Source organism: Littorina saxatilis, linkage group LG3 (genome assembly GCF_037325665.1).
Source record: "Littorina saxatilis isolate snail1 linkage group LG3, US_GU_Lsax_2.0, whole genome shotgun sequence".
NCBI lineage: Eukaryota > Metazoa > Mollusca > Gastropoda > Littorinimorpha > Littorinidae > Littorina > Littorina saxatilis.
Genome location: NC_090247.1, coordinates 43214482 through 43227269, shown reverse-complemented (window position 1 = coordinate 43227269; position 12788 = coordinate 43214482). Strand labels below are relative to the sequence as shown.

General features: G+C 41.2%; 1 protein-coding gene and 1 long non-coding RNA gene across 2 annotated transcripts in view; both read left to right on the top strand.

Annotated features, from left to right (window-relative positions):
• LOC138962438 (sialate O-acetylesterase-like) overlaps positions 1-12003 on the top strand; it is a 12878-nt gene extending 875 nt beyond the window's left edge. The window contains exons 2-9 of the mRNA XM_070334244.1: positions 6419-6744; positions 7203-7338; positions 7791-7953; positions 8397-8482; positions 8936-9066; positions 10429-10583; positions 11018-11210; positions 11663-12003. Of these exons, the coding sequence (XP_070190345.1) occupies positions 6419-6744; positions 7203-7338; positions 7791-7953; positions 8397-8482; positions 8936-9066; positions 10429-10583; positions 11018-11210; positions 11663-11932 (1460 nt within the window). The 3' untranslated portion in view covers positions 11933-12003. The remainder of the gene's footprint in view (positions 1-6418; positions 6745-7202; positions 7339-7790; positions 7954-8396; positions 8483-8935; positions 9067-10428; positions 10584-11017; positions 11211-11662) is intronic.
• LOC138962436 (uncharacterized) lies at positions 1871-4594 on the top strand. Its single transcript, XR_011454514.1, has 2 exons — positions 1871-2481; positions 2683-4594. It is a non-coding gene; the product is annotated as an uncharacterized lncRNA (long non-coding RNA).
• Positions 12004-12788: the final 785 nt, after the last annotated feature.

Genomic DNA, 12788 nt, shown 5'->3' with positions numbered 1-12788 from the left:
GCAAATTTGACCTCTTGATTCCGACCATGAACCCGCTGTTGATAATCTGGAAGGTCGTACCAGAAATGCAGATCTATCTCTGGCCGATTCATAGATTCAACCTACAAACTGCGACCTCATCTGTGATCAGATGGTCAAGCAATGCGTGAAATCTTTTATTCTACAGCCTTATGGCTCGTTTCGACAAGCAATAAACGGATGAAATTAACCACATGCAGTTTATTCTTCAGAAAAATGCACACACAAAATGGGTTGGGTTCGGTGATTTGTACATATAATAAACGTCTTCCTCACGATAGATTCGCTGATTTGTCTTATGAAGCCGTCATCAACACGAACACAATGATTGCAGAAGCAAACTCTGTACCTACACGACCGAGACACAAGACAGATTATTTCACAGCTGCAATGTGAATAGAGAACAAAGACGTTTTGGTTTAAGCTTACTCACGTCAGGTCTTCACTGACAAGCTAGGAACAGACGGAAAATTCCGAACAAAAGTAAATGACGTCAAAGTCTCTTTCGCTTTGCGTGTAACTTTGTCATGACGTCTTTTTGTGACGACAGTATACGCGACAATTTGTTCGCTTCCGGTGTCATTTTAGACTGAAAAGCAACTCAAAAGAAGGAGCTAAGCCTGTGTCTTGAAACAGCTGAAACACTCTTTTGGATTGCCGTTTCAATGTTAACCAAAAAGTTAAAGAAAAAAACAACAAGGTTCAGTTGCAAAATGACTGCGGATTGAGCATTTATTACTGTTGATGAAGGTACGATTGAAGCGGTATTCTCTCCGTCAACCAACAAGACTAGATTTGTAGCAGACGACTGAAAAACAAAGTGTGCGTTTTTCCTGTCTTGTGAAGGCGATTATGTCGTTATAAGTTATCTGTACGTTGTGAAGACATTTCAAAACAAAATTTAGCTTTGATGCGTCACGGGATATTATACGTTATTTGCGTGTTTGACCAAAATATGACATTTTACACAGATCGAGACAGTCATTGTTCTCCGAGACCGCGCTAGCGGTCGAGGTGAACAATGACTGTCGAGATCTGTGTAAAATGTCATATTTTGGTCAAACACGCAAATAACATTTATGTATCGATCGAATTCCTTTCAGGTACTTATGACTTTGTTGTTGTTTTGACGATTGAACGAGCACACACACACATGCATGCAATCCACATGTATGCAATCAAACACATAAGCTTCATATTTGGGCGTTTCAGGTTGACCGAAACTTCAAAGGAACTACAAAACACACGTCATGTACTCACTTTGTTGTTGTTTTGACATTGAACAGCACACACACATGCAATCAAACACATGACGGTTTTTTTTTTGAGTTCCTTTGAAGTTTCGGTCAACCTGAAAAGCCAAATTATAAAGTTTTGTCGGCCTCTGACGTCACATGACTCAAAGAAGGGAAATCCAATCTCCAATCGATACATAAGCTTATACGTTTTCATCCATGGAAATTGGAATCGTTTTTTCGTCTCAGCAGGGTGAATGAATTCATGATGTCTTTTCCGGAACTGGACAAAACTGGCCTTGCCAAGACTGAAACAAAATATAGTTCTACAACTTCTAGGCTTGGGTTGATTGCCCATGGTGAATTTCCAATGATTTGTTTCCACATCCCATGACAAATTCTCTTTACTTTGGTCATGCCATATATACGTTACAGCTCCGTCCATCCATGGTATCGCGTGATATTTTGTCTCGACGGGGTGAAAGAATATAATGACGTCACTCTCGGCAGAGCCTCGAGTGACGTCACCATATTCATTGACCCAGTCTCGACAAAATATCAGGCGATATCATGGATGGACGGAGCTGTAACTTATGTCACAGATCTCTGCTTATGTATACAGCATGACTTCCCTTCTTTGTCTCTGTTAATCTAGGGAGAAAATATCCAGCGATATTTCTCCGTAGGCCTAAAGTTCGGCCATGACCTAGGCAAAATAACTTGCGCAGCCGCAGAAACAAGAAAATGGAAATCTTTTATGAAATGATTGGGAGCCACGCAAATTTGACCTCTTGATTCCGACCATGAACCCGCTGTTGATAATCTGGATGGTCGTACCAGAAATGCAGATCTATCTCTGGCCGATTCATAGATTCAACCTACAAACTGCGACCTCATCTGTGATCAGATGGCCAAGCAATGCGTGAAATCTTTTATTTCTAAAGCCTTATGGCTCGTTTCGACAAGCATTAAACGGATGAAATTAACCACATGCAGTTTATTCTTCAGAAAAATGCACACAAAAAATGGGTTGGGTTCGGTGATTTGTACATAAACGTCTTCCTCACGATAGATTCGCTGATTTGTCTTATGAAGCCGTCATCAACACGAACACAATGATTGCAGAAGCAAACTCTGTACCTACACGACCGAGACACAAGACAGATTATTTCACAGCTGCAATGTGAATAGAGAACAAAGACGTTTTGGGTAAGCTTACTCACGTCAGGTCTTTACTGACAGAAAATTCCGAACAAAAGTAAATGACGTCAAAGTCTCTTTCGCTTTGCGTGTAACTTTGTCATGACGTCTTTTTGTGACGACAGTATACGCGACAATTTGTTCGCTTCCGGTGTCAAGCAACTCAAGCAGCTGAAAAGCAACTCAAAAGAAGGAGCTAAGACGTTTTGGGTAAGATTACTCACGTCAGGTCTTCACTGACAAGCTAGGAACAGACAGAAAATTCCGAACAAAAGTAAATGACGTCAAAGTCTCTTTCGCTTTGCGTGTAACTTTGTCATGACGTCTTTTTGTGACGACAGTATACGCGACAATTTGTTCGCTTCCGGTGTCATTTTAGACTGAAAAGCAACTCAAAAGAAGGAGCTAAGCCTGTGTCTTGAAACAGCTGAAACACTCTTTTGGATTGCCGTTTCAATGTTAATCAAAAAGTTAAAGAAAAAAAAACAAGGTTCAGTTGCGAACTGACATCGGATTGAGCATTTATTCCTGTTGATGAAGGTACGATTGAAGCTTTATTCTCTCCGTCAACCAACGAGACTAGATTTGTAGCAGACGAAAAACAAAGTGTGCATTTTTCCTGTCTTGTGAAGGCGATTATGTCGTTATAAGTCATCTGTACGTTGTGAAGACATTTCAAAACAAAATTTAGCTTTGATGCGTCACGGGATATAAGCTTATACGTTTTCATCCATGGAATTGTTTGTTTTTTTCGTCTCGGCAGGGTGAATGAATTCATGATGTCTTTTCCGGAACTGGACAAAACTGGTCTTGCCAAGACTGAAACAAAATATGGTTCTACAACTTCTAGGCTTGGGTTGATTGCCCATGGTGAATTTCCAATGATTTGTTTCCACATCCCATGACAAATTCTCTTTACTTTGGTCATGCCATATATACGTTACAGCTCCGTCCATCCATGGTATCGCGTGATATTTTGTCTCGACGGGGTGAAAGAATATAATGACGTCACTCTCGGCAGAGCCTCGAGTGACGTCATCATATTCATTGACCCAGTCTCGACAAAATATCAGGCGATACCATGGATGGACGGAGCTGTAACTTATGTGAACAGCTCAGATCATGGGTCAATAAAGTGTTACACAGATGGTCAAAATTAAAGTACAAGATATTGCACTGGAAGTGGTACTACACTGTTGCTTAGTGTCTGTATGAAACTACAAGGTGAAAATAGAAAAAGAAAAACACGATTCTTGACTTTGATGCGCTTTTTTCTGCTCGTAAACACACATTCTTCTACTCATCACAGCATGCCCCATTATTGAGTTTAAAACACCAATTAAATTTGTTTTGAATAAAACTCACAATTTTACAATAAGAATTTAGAGACCTGAATCAATTAGGTATATCATACTTAGTTTGACTTTTGCAAAACTAAGTAATTACACATTTAATTGAATCAGTCAGACAGACGGAGACATAGAGAGACAGACAGAGGGCAAACACAAATCTGAGAAAGAAACCCCTTTAAAAATGTTACCATGTTTGAAATGAAACATCGCAAGGTGAAGCCATAATTCATCACCTTTCAGTATGACGTCATGAGCGTGTTCCACACTTGAAATGACGTGCTTTTGGAGCTTGGAAGTATAATTTCCATTCAACGATCCGAGTTTGTTAAGTTTGAGCATATTTTCAACGTCAAACACCATGAAACTATATATATTTGGAATCAGAAAATGATAAGGAATAGATAGAAGTTGTTTTTAAGTGTCTTTTTTCATAAATAAAGATAGTGGTTATTTATCGGTTTTCTTCATTTTTAAGCATAATTATCAATACAAAACAACAAAACTATATAGTTTTAGATACAGGACGCAATAGGGAATACACCAATATAAATTTTCTGTTTCAAATATTAGTTTTTAAAAATGTAAAAAAATGACATATTTCGAACAAACATTTCAATAACAAAACTTTAAGTGACCAAGCTGAAATGCAATCCCATAATCCGGCCAAGATCTGAGATTGTGTGATAAGAAATTCGATCAAATTGATGAAAAACTGTAACTGTGAAAGTGCTGCCTCGACCTTTTGGCAAACGATAAAATATGACGTCATCAAACTGTCCTATCAATAAACGGAAAAAACCTTCTATGAGAAAATCCAATCAAAAATATCCATATCAAATTTCATAAAGATCCACTCAGTATATTATGAGATATGATCTGCAGTGTGAAAAAAAACAATCTCACGCCCATAACGCAACTTATTTGGTCGTGTTCTGCCGATACTATAATGTTTTTCTTTCCTAAAACACACTATAATAGTAGCCCTTCCCAATGTCTATGCTAAAACTGACTTGTCTGTGTTGTCAATGATTTTGCAACAGTGTGAGAACAAAAAGTTTAACAAATCTCACGCCCATAACGTTGTGACACAAAAACTCATTTGGTCGTGTTCTGCCGATACTATAATGTTTTTCTTTCTTAAAACACACTATAATAGTAGCCCTTCCCAAATGCAATGCTAAAAATGACTGGTCTGTGTTGTCAATGATTTTCTGCGAGAATGCGATCTATCTGTTTGTCGCAAAGACCGTGTGACACGAAAGTTATGAGCGGAAGACAAATCTGCTGAGTGCAATTACGTTTCAGAAGACAGTTAAAACAGTTTATCACTCAGACACGCAAAGGAACACTATAACTTTATTATTCAGGCCATATATTTGCTTTCCTTTGTCATGTATGAAAGCACTGGCCTTGGTTGAAGAAAGTGACCTGACGCTGTGCAATAAATGTGTCGCCATTTTCCGCCGTGTTTTGTAAATAAAACGTGTTTACTACCCACACATAAAAAACGATGCTGTTGGTTCTTTTTATTTTCTTATTGTTTGATTCATGCTTAGCAGTTTAGTATGCTTTGTTTTCTTCTCAATTCAATGGATGGCTATAAAATAAGCATTTAAATGTGAAGGTGTTAACATTACCCATGATCTGAGCTGTTCACACATACATATACTCAGCATGCTTCCCCCGAAAGCGGCGTATGGCTGCCTCAATGGCGGGGTAAAAACGGTCATAAACGTAAAAACTCACTCGTGCGAACAACCTGATGAGACTACTACTATTATAAACCATAGCAGAAGACGACCGTCCATCACAAGTGACATCCAAGACATACGCCCCGCCCACCTCGTGACGAGTGCCTGTGATCCCAACTACACGTTAGCTGTACTTTCCCGTGTTTTGTTGCTGTTGCTATTGTTGTTTGCTATATTTGTTTGATTTTAACCTGTCCCGTTTTGACCATTTTTATGGAGATCTTTTTCTCTTTCCTCACGTCTCTATAATGCTTTCTGTGATATTTTTAACTTCCTTTTTTATTTTCAAATGCAAAAGAAATATTTTGTTTGTCTTAAAAGCTCTCTTAAGAAGTTGTAAATGTTTGTCTACAGTATTGTGTTCACCACCTCTGCAGTGCCAATACGCACAGGCAATTGGCAAAAGCTTGGCCGTATTTGAGACGTAGAGTGTAGCAGTCGAACAGACAGTAAAGAGTACTGGGCAAATAAGATTCTACCCTGCCCCGCCCCCTCCCCCCCCCCCCCCCCCATCAACCGACACACATCCTCTCAAAAAATGCGGGTAGTGTTCAAAGGGAGACTAGGTCGGATGAAGGAAGAAGTTAATGAGAAACAAAAGTGCCCCTTCATTGCCTTGGGGACCTATTAATTTTTTTCAGCACTTTCTTTCTTATGTGTACGAGATTTCCGATGCAGATATAACTTAAAACAAAAGTTTGCATCCTGTTCCAGTAGTAGTAGAAGTCGTAGTAGTAGTGGTAATAGTAATAACAGAAGTATCAGTAGTAGTAGTAGTTGTGTTGGTAGTAGTATAAGAAGTAGTAGTACAATGTAATAGTAAACACTACGTTAATATAAACGATACAGTTATGTTCCTTAGGTGACTGTGTCTTAAAACTTGCCACCAACTTCGGTGACCACATGGTGTTACAACGCGCCCCGCAACAAGCCGTCTTGTGGGGCACTGCAGACACAGAGGGTGACACCATCACCGCCAAGATCACAGGTCAAGGGTCACAAGGTACACCGACCACGGCCAAGGTGTCCCATGGGAAATGGAAACTGGAACTTCCGGCCCAGACTGGCAAAGGACCGTTCACTGTTGACGTCAGCTCTAGTGACGGTCACGTGATGCTACATGACGTGTTGTTTGGTGACGTGTGGCTGTGTTCGGGGCAGAGCAACATGTACTTCGGCTTCAGCAGTGTTAGTAATGAACAAATCTCTCTCTGTCTCTCACTCAAGGAAGAATATTTCAAATTGATCATCACTATCGGTTGGGGTTTGGAACCAATATAAACAGGATTTTTCTGTATTTCCCAGAGTCAAAATTAACTGAAGTCCCGAAGCGGACGAAATGGTACCAACACTCGTGCCAAATGCATGCAGTAAGACCAATACGCCCGTTGAATAGCCAGATTTTTCTGCGAAAGTATATACTCGTATATATACACATATACTCGTATATCTAGCATGCACACCCATGAGGACAGCTTCATGCTGCCGTGTGATAATTAAAAAAAACCAGTTTGGCACGCAAAAATTCGCATCGCAGGGTGATCCTGTAGAGTAAAACTCTCAGGAACTGAAAAGAAGAAGAAGAATACACCTTTATAGAAAACAGGCCTTCTTCACCTGACGCGTACTTGTTTTGCTCATCACAGGTGATCAACGCCACAGCAGAGCTGCATCACGCACTGCAGTTCCCCGACATCCGCTTCACACGGGCCAAGCGGGTCCAGAGCGCCACACCCCAGGACACCATGGCCTTTGACATTCCCTGGACCGGCCCCAACTCACGTTAGCACTCCGTTTAATCTTATAGTTGATAGCAATGTTAGGGGGGGGGGGGGTGAATTGGTTTGCGGAAAAGCAGACAGGTTGGAGGCAGTAAAACGTTAATTAAAAGTTCTTCTCGGTTTTCATGAAGCTCCCTGACCCACTTGCCCATTACTGGCGTCTCACGCTCTCTGTGTATATCTGTTTTCTATTTCAGGTTTTTACCTCTCACAATTCTTTTTTGAATAGCACTGCATTTCATTGAACGAATACTAGAAACGTTACATTCCCGCTACATGGATCTCATGTGGAGATATGACAGGACTCTTGTGGACTTCATGGAAGTCACCTTGCAAGTATACAAGAGATATATGTGCACACTAGAACCACAGAGAAAGAGAAGCAGCTTGTGGCATATGTCACTGTATGTTTAATGTCTATATGTATTTATTTTATTTGTTATTTTGTTGCAGGCTATATTGGTTCATCTTCGGCGGTGTGCTGGCTGTTTGCGGAGTATCTGCACGAAAAGCTGAAGTATCCTATTGGCCTGGTAGAGTCGTCCTGGGGTGGTACCCCTGTTGAAGCCTGGTCACCCCCACAGGTCTTCACGGCGTGTGCACACCATAACAAACGGTTCGGAATTAGAACTATGTGTTGAGTGTAGAGCATACCGGCAAACTGATAAAAAGATCCCTCAGTATCGTAGGCGGTATCAGAAAAGGTTTAGGCCGTTAAGCGTTAGACCTTGTAAACGGTAAATTGATCACTCACAAAGTACACGTCTGTGTACGTATGTCTTATACCAAGAACTTGTTGACGTTAGATACGGGTGTACGTGTAAGTAACAGCAACGTACATTAACAGTACACAACGTCTAGTATGAGTGATTTGAAATCAAATCGACAGAATGATAATAACACGTGCACGGAAAAATATGTCCTTTGTTGCAGCGTGTGTGGGAGGGTATGTGAATGTGTACATATATACGTGAATGCGTGTGTGTATGTATGTGTGTATGTGTATCTGTGTTTCAAGAGATGTGTGTACGTGTGATGTCATGTGAAGCTTCTCTCCAGGGGTCCGGGAGCTCACGGCGTTCTGTATAATGCCATGATCCACCCGCTATTGAGCACCACGCTGTACGGTGCTCTCTGGTACCAAGGTGAGTACGTTTTGTAAGAAAAGATAGATCTCGGATAGTTTAACTTACAATACGAACCGTATTTGACTGAACAGCGTCATTTCAAATGGCCAGTGTGTCTAAATACTTAAAAATTTAAATGATTGAATCTGTAAAGCTGACTTGCTTTGTTTGACTATTTTTGAACATTCCAACGGAAAAAAAGAAGATAGAATGCTTTTTCATAACCTCTTGTTTGTTGTTGTATTGCACGTTGAGATGTAACTGTTCCAAGCAATGGAATGTTTTGGACCAGTTTTGTTTACTTTCAACGAAACTTTTTCTCGGTTGTAACCAGGATCCTCGCCGACATTTTATCCAGAAAAATGTTTGTTTTAGTGTCAGTTATAGTTAATTCATATTGACACAAAACTTTGCTTTGATATTGCCGTGTCCTCTGAAGAAGTACACTGTATGTTGTTCTTCGCTGTCAAGGCGAAGCCAACTCAGGTCATCCTGAGCTTTACGGGTGTGAGATCTCCAACATGGTGAAACAATGGCGGACACAGTTCCACCAGCAGTCACTCCAACAGACTTCGAACTCCTTCCCCTTCGGATATGTGCAGGTGCCTAGTTCTTCTCTCTCTGTTATTTCATTGTTACATGACTCGCGTTAATACTGGTAATTTACCTTTTTGTTTTTGTTTTTTTTAAATATGAAAAGAAATGTCTTGGCCCTTCTGAAAGTAAACCTAAAATTAAAAAAGTGCCAAATTGAACCGCCTTCCGGACTTACAACGTGTGTATAAAATGTCTGAGGCATTTAAAAAAAAATTGGTTTATTTTTTGTTGTTGTTGAGGTACACAACATGATGCAATATGTTGGTACCAAACCTTAAAAGGCCACTCAGCCTCGTGAAAACAGTTCGCCTCACCGACTCAGACACCGCCCTGACATGGCCCTTCGTGAACGGCTGGGCGTTAAGCAAACAAACAAACAAACCGACTCAGATCTGGCCAAGCTTTAACATGGAACAAGACTATCCCTCCCCTTGGTCACATACCAAAACTCAACACCCTGACTGCTTGCTGTGGTGAGTTGGAATTATTTGATGACATAATTTTCAAAAAAGACACCACAGCATTTTACGAAATGAATTCGTCAAAAAACACCACTGTGCGCAGATAGCAGGCACGCTGCTCAATTTTGGTATGTGCCCAAGTGGAGGGATGGTCTTTTCCCATGTAAAAGCCTGACCGATTCTGAGACGGTGAGGCGAACTGTGTTCACGAGGCGGAGTGTGCCTTGAAAGGCTGACGTCAGTACAAATGTTATGTTCATTTCATTTTTATAAATATTTTTTATTTGGTCCATTTAAGGGGCATCCTCATTTTAAGTGGCTGTCACGTGACCCCTGCCTTAAAAGCGTGTTAAATAGCGCAAAAAAGCGTCTGTTAGTGGCATATCAATGACGTAGTTATGTTTTTTTAAAAGTCGGGTAACAAGAAGGACTATTGTAATGTTTCCCCAAGCCTATTTTGTTTGTTTGACGTGACAGTCAATTTAGACGCATGTAATGTTGATGACCTCAAACTGCCCAAAACTAGTTTTGGTTATCGACTGTCATCTCAATTCCGTTTTTCACATAATTAGGCACAACAGAGATGTAATGTAAACTCGAGTAATTGATTTCGATGTGCGAACATTGTTGTGTAATGATATTTGGCTTCACCTTTGTTTACCCCCCCCCCCCCCCTCCTTCAGTTGTTCCATTAAAGTTTACTTTTGGGACTGAATATAAACCAGTAACCGCTAATGTTTGCATGGTAGGAAGAATACGCATTTGGAATAGTTGTGTCGTGGGGAAAAAAATCAGTTGAACATTTCAACACTATTTATACTTTTGTTACCCTTTCTTGAACAAACGTTTTGGGGAAGGTTTGAAATTACCGAGATTATCTTGAAAAAAATCAAATGCTTTCTTCAGCTGGCGGGTAACGCTCACAACTCGATGGTTGGAGGATTTCCTGGCGAGAGGTGGGCCCAGACAGCTAACTACGGCTACAACCCTAACCCTGCTATGCCCAAAACCTTCATGGCCGTCGCTATGGACCTGCCGGACTTCAACTCTCCGCGTGGAACGTAAGACTCACCACACAAGGTGTTGTTTTTAGCCTATGGCACTACACTTGACCGGATCTTACATTTGTTATTTACTCTTAATGAATTTTGTTGATGATAGTGTATGTGCTCAAGATGGGCTAACTCATGGAAAAGGAGTTTTCCCTGAGTAAAATGCGTATGACTGACACTAGTTAACTCGTGGTGTCAATTCTTTTTTTTGTGTGTTTAACGATCTTCATGTTTTCTTTAGAAAAGATCACTTTTTGTTCTTAACTTTTGTTTTGTGCCATGATTTTATATTTGCAACGCTACCCTATACGTCCTTATCATTTAGGGCGTTACACATAAAATAAGGGTCGAGGCACCTTTGTCTTATCTGTTTCTGTTAATGTGGAGAGGTATCACTAATACTAATCTTTTTAGCGAATGATTTTGTTTTCTTCTATGTACAGAATCCACCCTCGTTACAAGCAGGACGTGGCCCAGCGGTTAGTGCTGGGTGCCCTCAACGTGGCGTACGGTCAGAAAGACGTGGTTTTCCAGGGTCCCTTCCCCTCAGCCTTCATGAAAGGTCAACACACTCTGGACGTTCAGTACGATCATGGCCATGCCAAACTGACCGTCAATAATAACAAAGGATTTGAGGTGTGAAATGTGTGTGTGTGTGTGTGTGTGTGTGTGTGTGTGTGTGTGTGTGTGTGTGTGTGTTTACGTTTTTTTTCAGATTACCCTCTCACAGCATCTATAGATCTGGTGCTATATGCACAGAGTTTGCATACAAACGATACAGGTTTACTGTTTACTACAGGTTGTCTTCCTATTTTGGTGTAAGAACGACTATTTGAGCATTTTAACATTTTGATTTTACATTTCTCTTCTCTGAATAGCCCATCTAAACACAAAGCGTCAAGTTTATTAAATAATTTGAGTAACTAATATGAATAGTAGCTGACCAGATACTTTCGACAAACAAACATAGCCGAAAAAAGTTGCAGCAATACCCTATAGTTTTTTTTAGAACAATATTGGTTGATATGACTTATTAGTAGCTTAACATTTCTTCTGACTATGTGTTTATTTTCTGTCCATTGCTTTAGGTGTGCTGCAGCGTGAGCAACATGACGCACTGTGACGACCGCCATGACGCCTGGGTGGCTGCACTAATCACAAAGCACCAAGCCAGTCTCGTGACCCTTAACACTTCCGGCTGCGGCACGCGTCACGTGGTGGGAGTACGCTACGAATGGCGGACGAGTCCCTGCGAGTTCAAACAGTGCAGTCTGTACGACAGTGCTTCGGGATTACCCGCCCCTCCCTACATCTCTCACGACCTGGAGCCCAACCAGGGACCTGAGATCATTGGCTAGCACTGGGATAAGCTCTCATAGCTTGCATGAAAACCTTCTGACTTGGTCATTAAAACTTCATGGTACCTTTATCTAAGATATGTTTTGTGTGCGTGCTTGTGCGTGGGTTCGTGTGTGTGTGTGTGTGTGTTTGTGTGTGTGTGTGTGTGTGTGTGTGTGCAGGGGCGGATCTAGGGGCCGGGGTTCCCGGGGTTCCCGGACCCCCCCCCCCCCCCCCCCGCAATGACTAAAAAAAAGGACAGAAAAAAAGAAAGAGTTTGTTTATGTGAATAAAAAAAAACCTGATGTCTCAGATTGTACGAGATCGCTCCATTTTCCTTGATTTTTATCAACATTTTCCGGGGGAGGGGGGGGGGGGGGGGGAAGGGGGAATGCCGGTCACCCTAGGAGCCGGCCTTTGTATTTTAAGTGACGGTTTTGGAAAGTAGTTGGGCAATTTGTTGGCTCACGTTGCACAAGATCGGTGAATTGTCCTTGTTTAGATCCAAATTTGTCTTCTTAAATTTACTTTTTGGCAGGTGTTTTAGGGGAAGTTTCTTGTCTAAGATTGCACCAGATTGCTCCATTTTCCTTGTTTTTATCAACATTTACTGGGGGGGGGGGGGGGGGCATGCCCCCTAACCCCTCTGAGGAGGTTCAAACACTTCGCGTCCTGAACTAAACGTTTCCCTAAAAGAAATTTGGAAACCCCCCTTAAAAAATATGTGATTCGCCCCTGGTGTGTGCGTGTGGTGTGTTGATTTCCCGGCTTCTTTCCTGAAAAGGTTTTTACAAGAAAACTAAATATTGTGATGATCGTTGGAAAAATGATTTGTATACACACACACACACACACACACACACGTACGCACATACC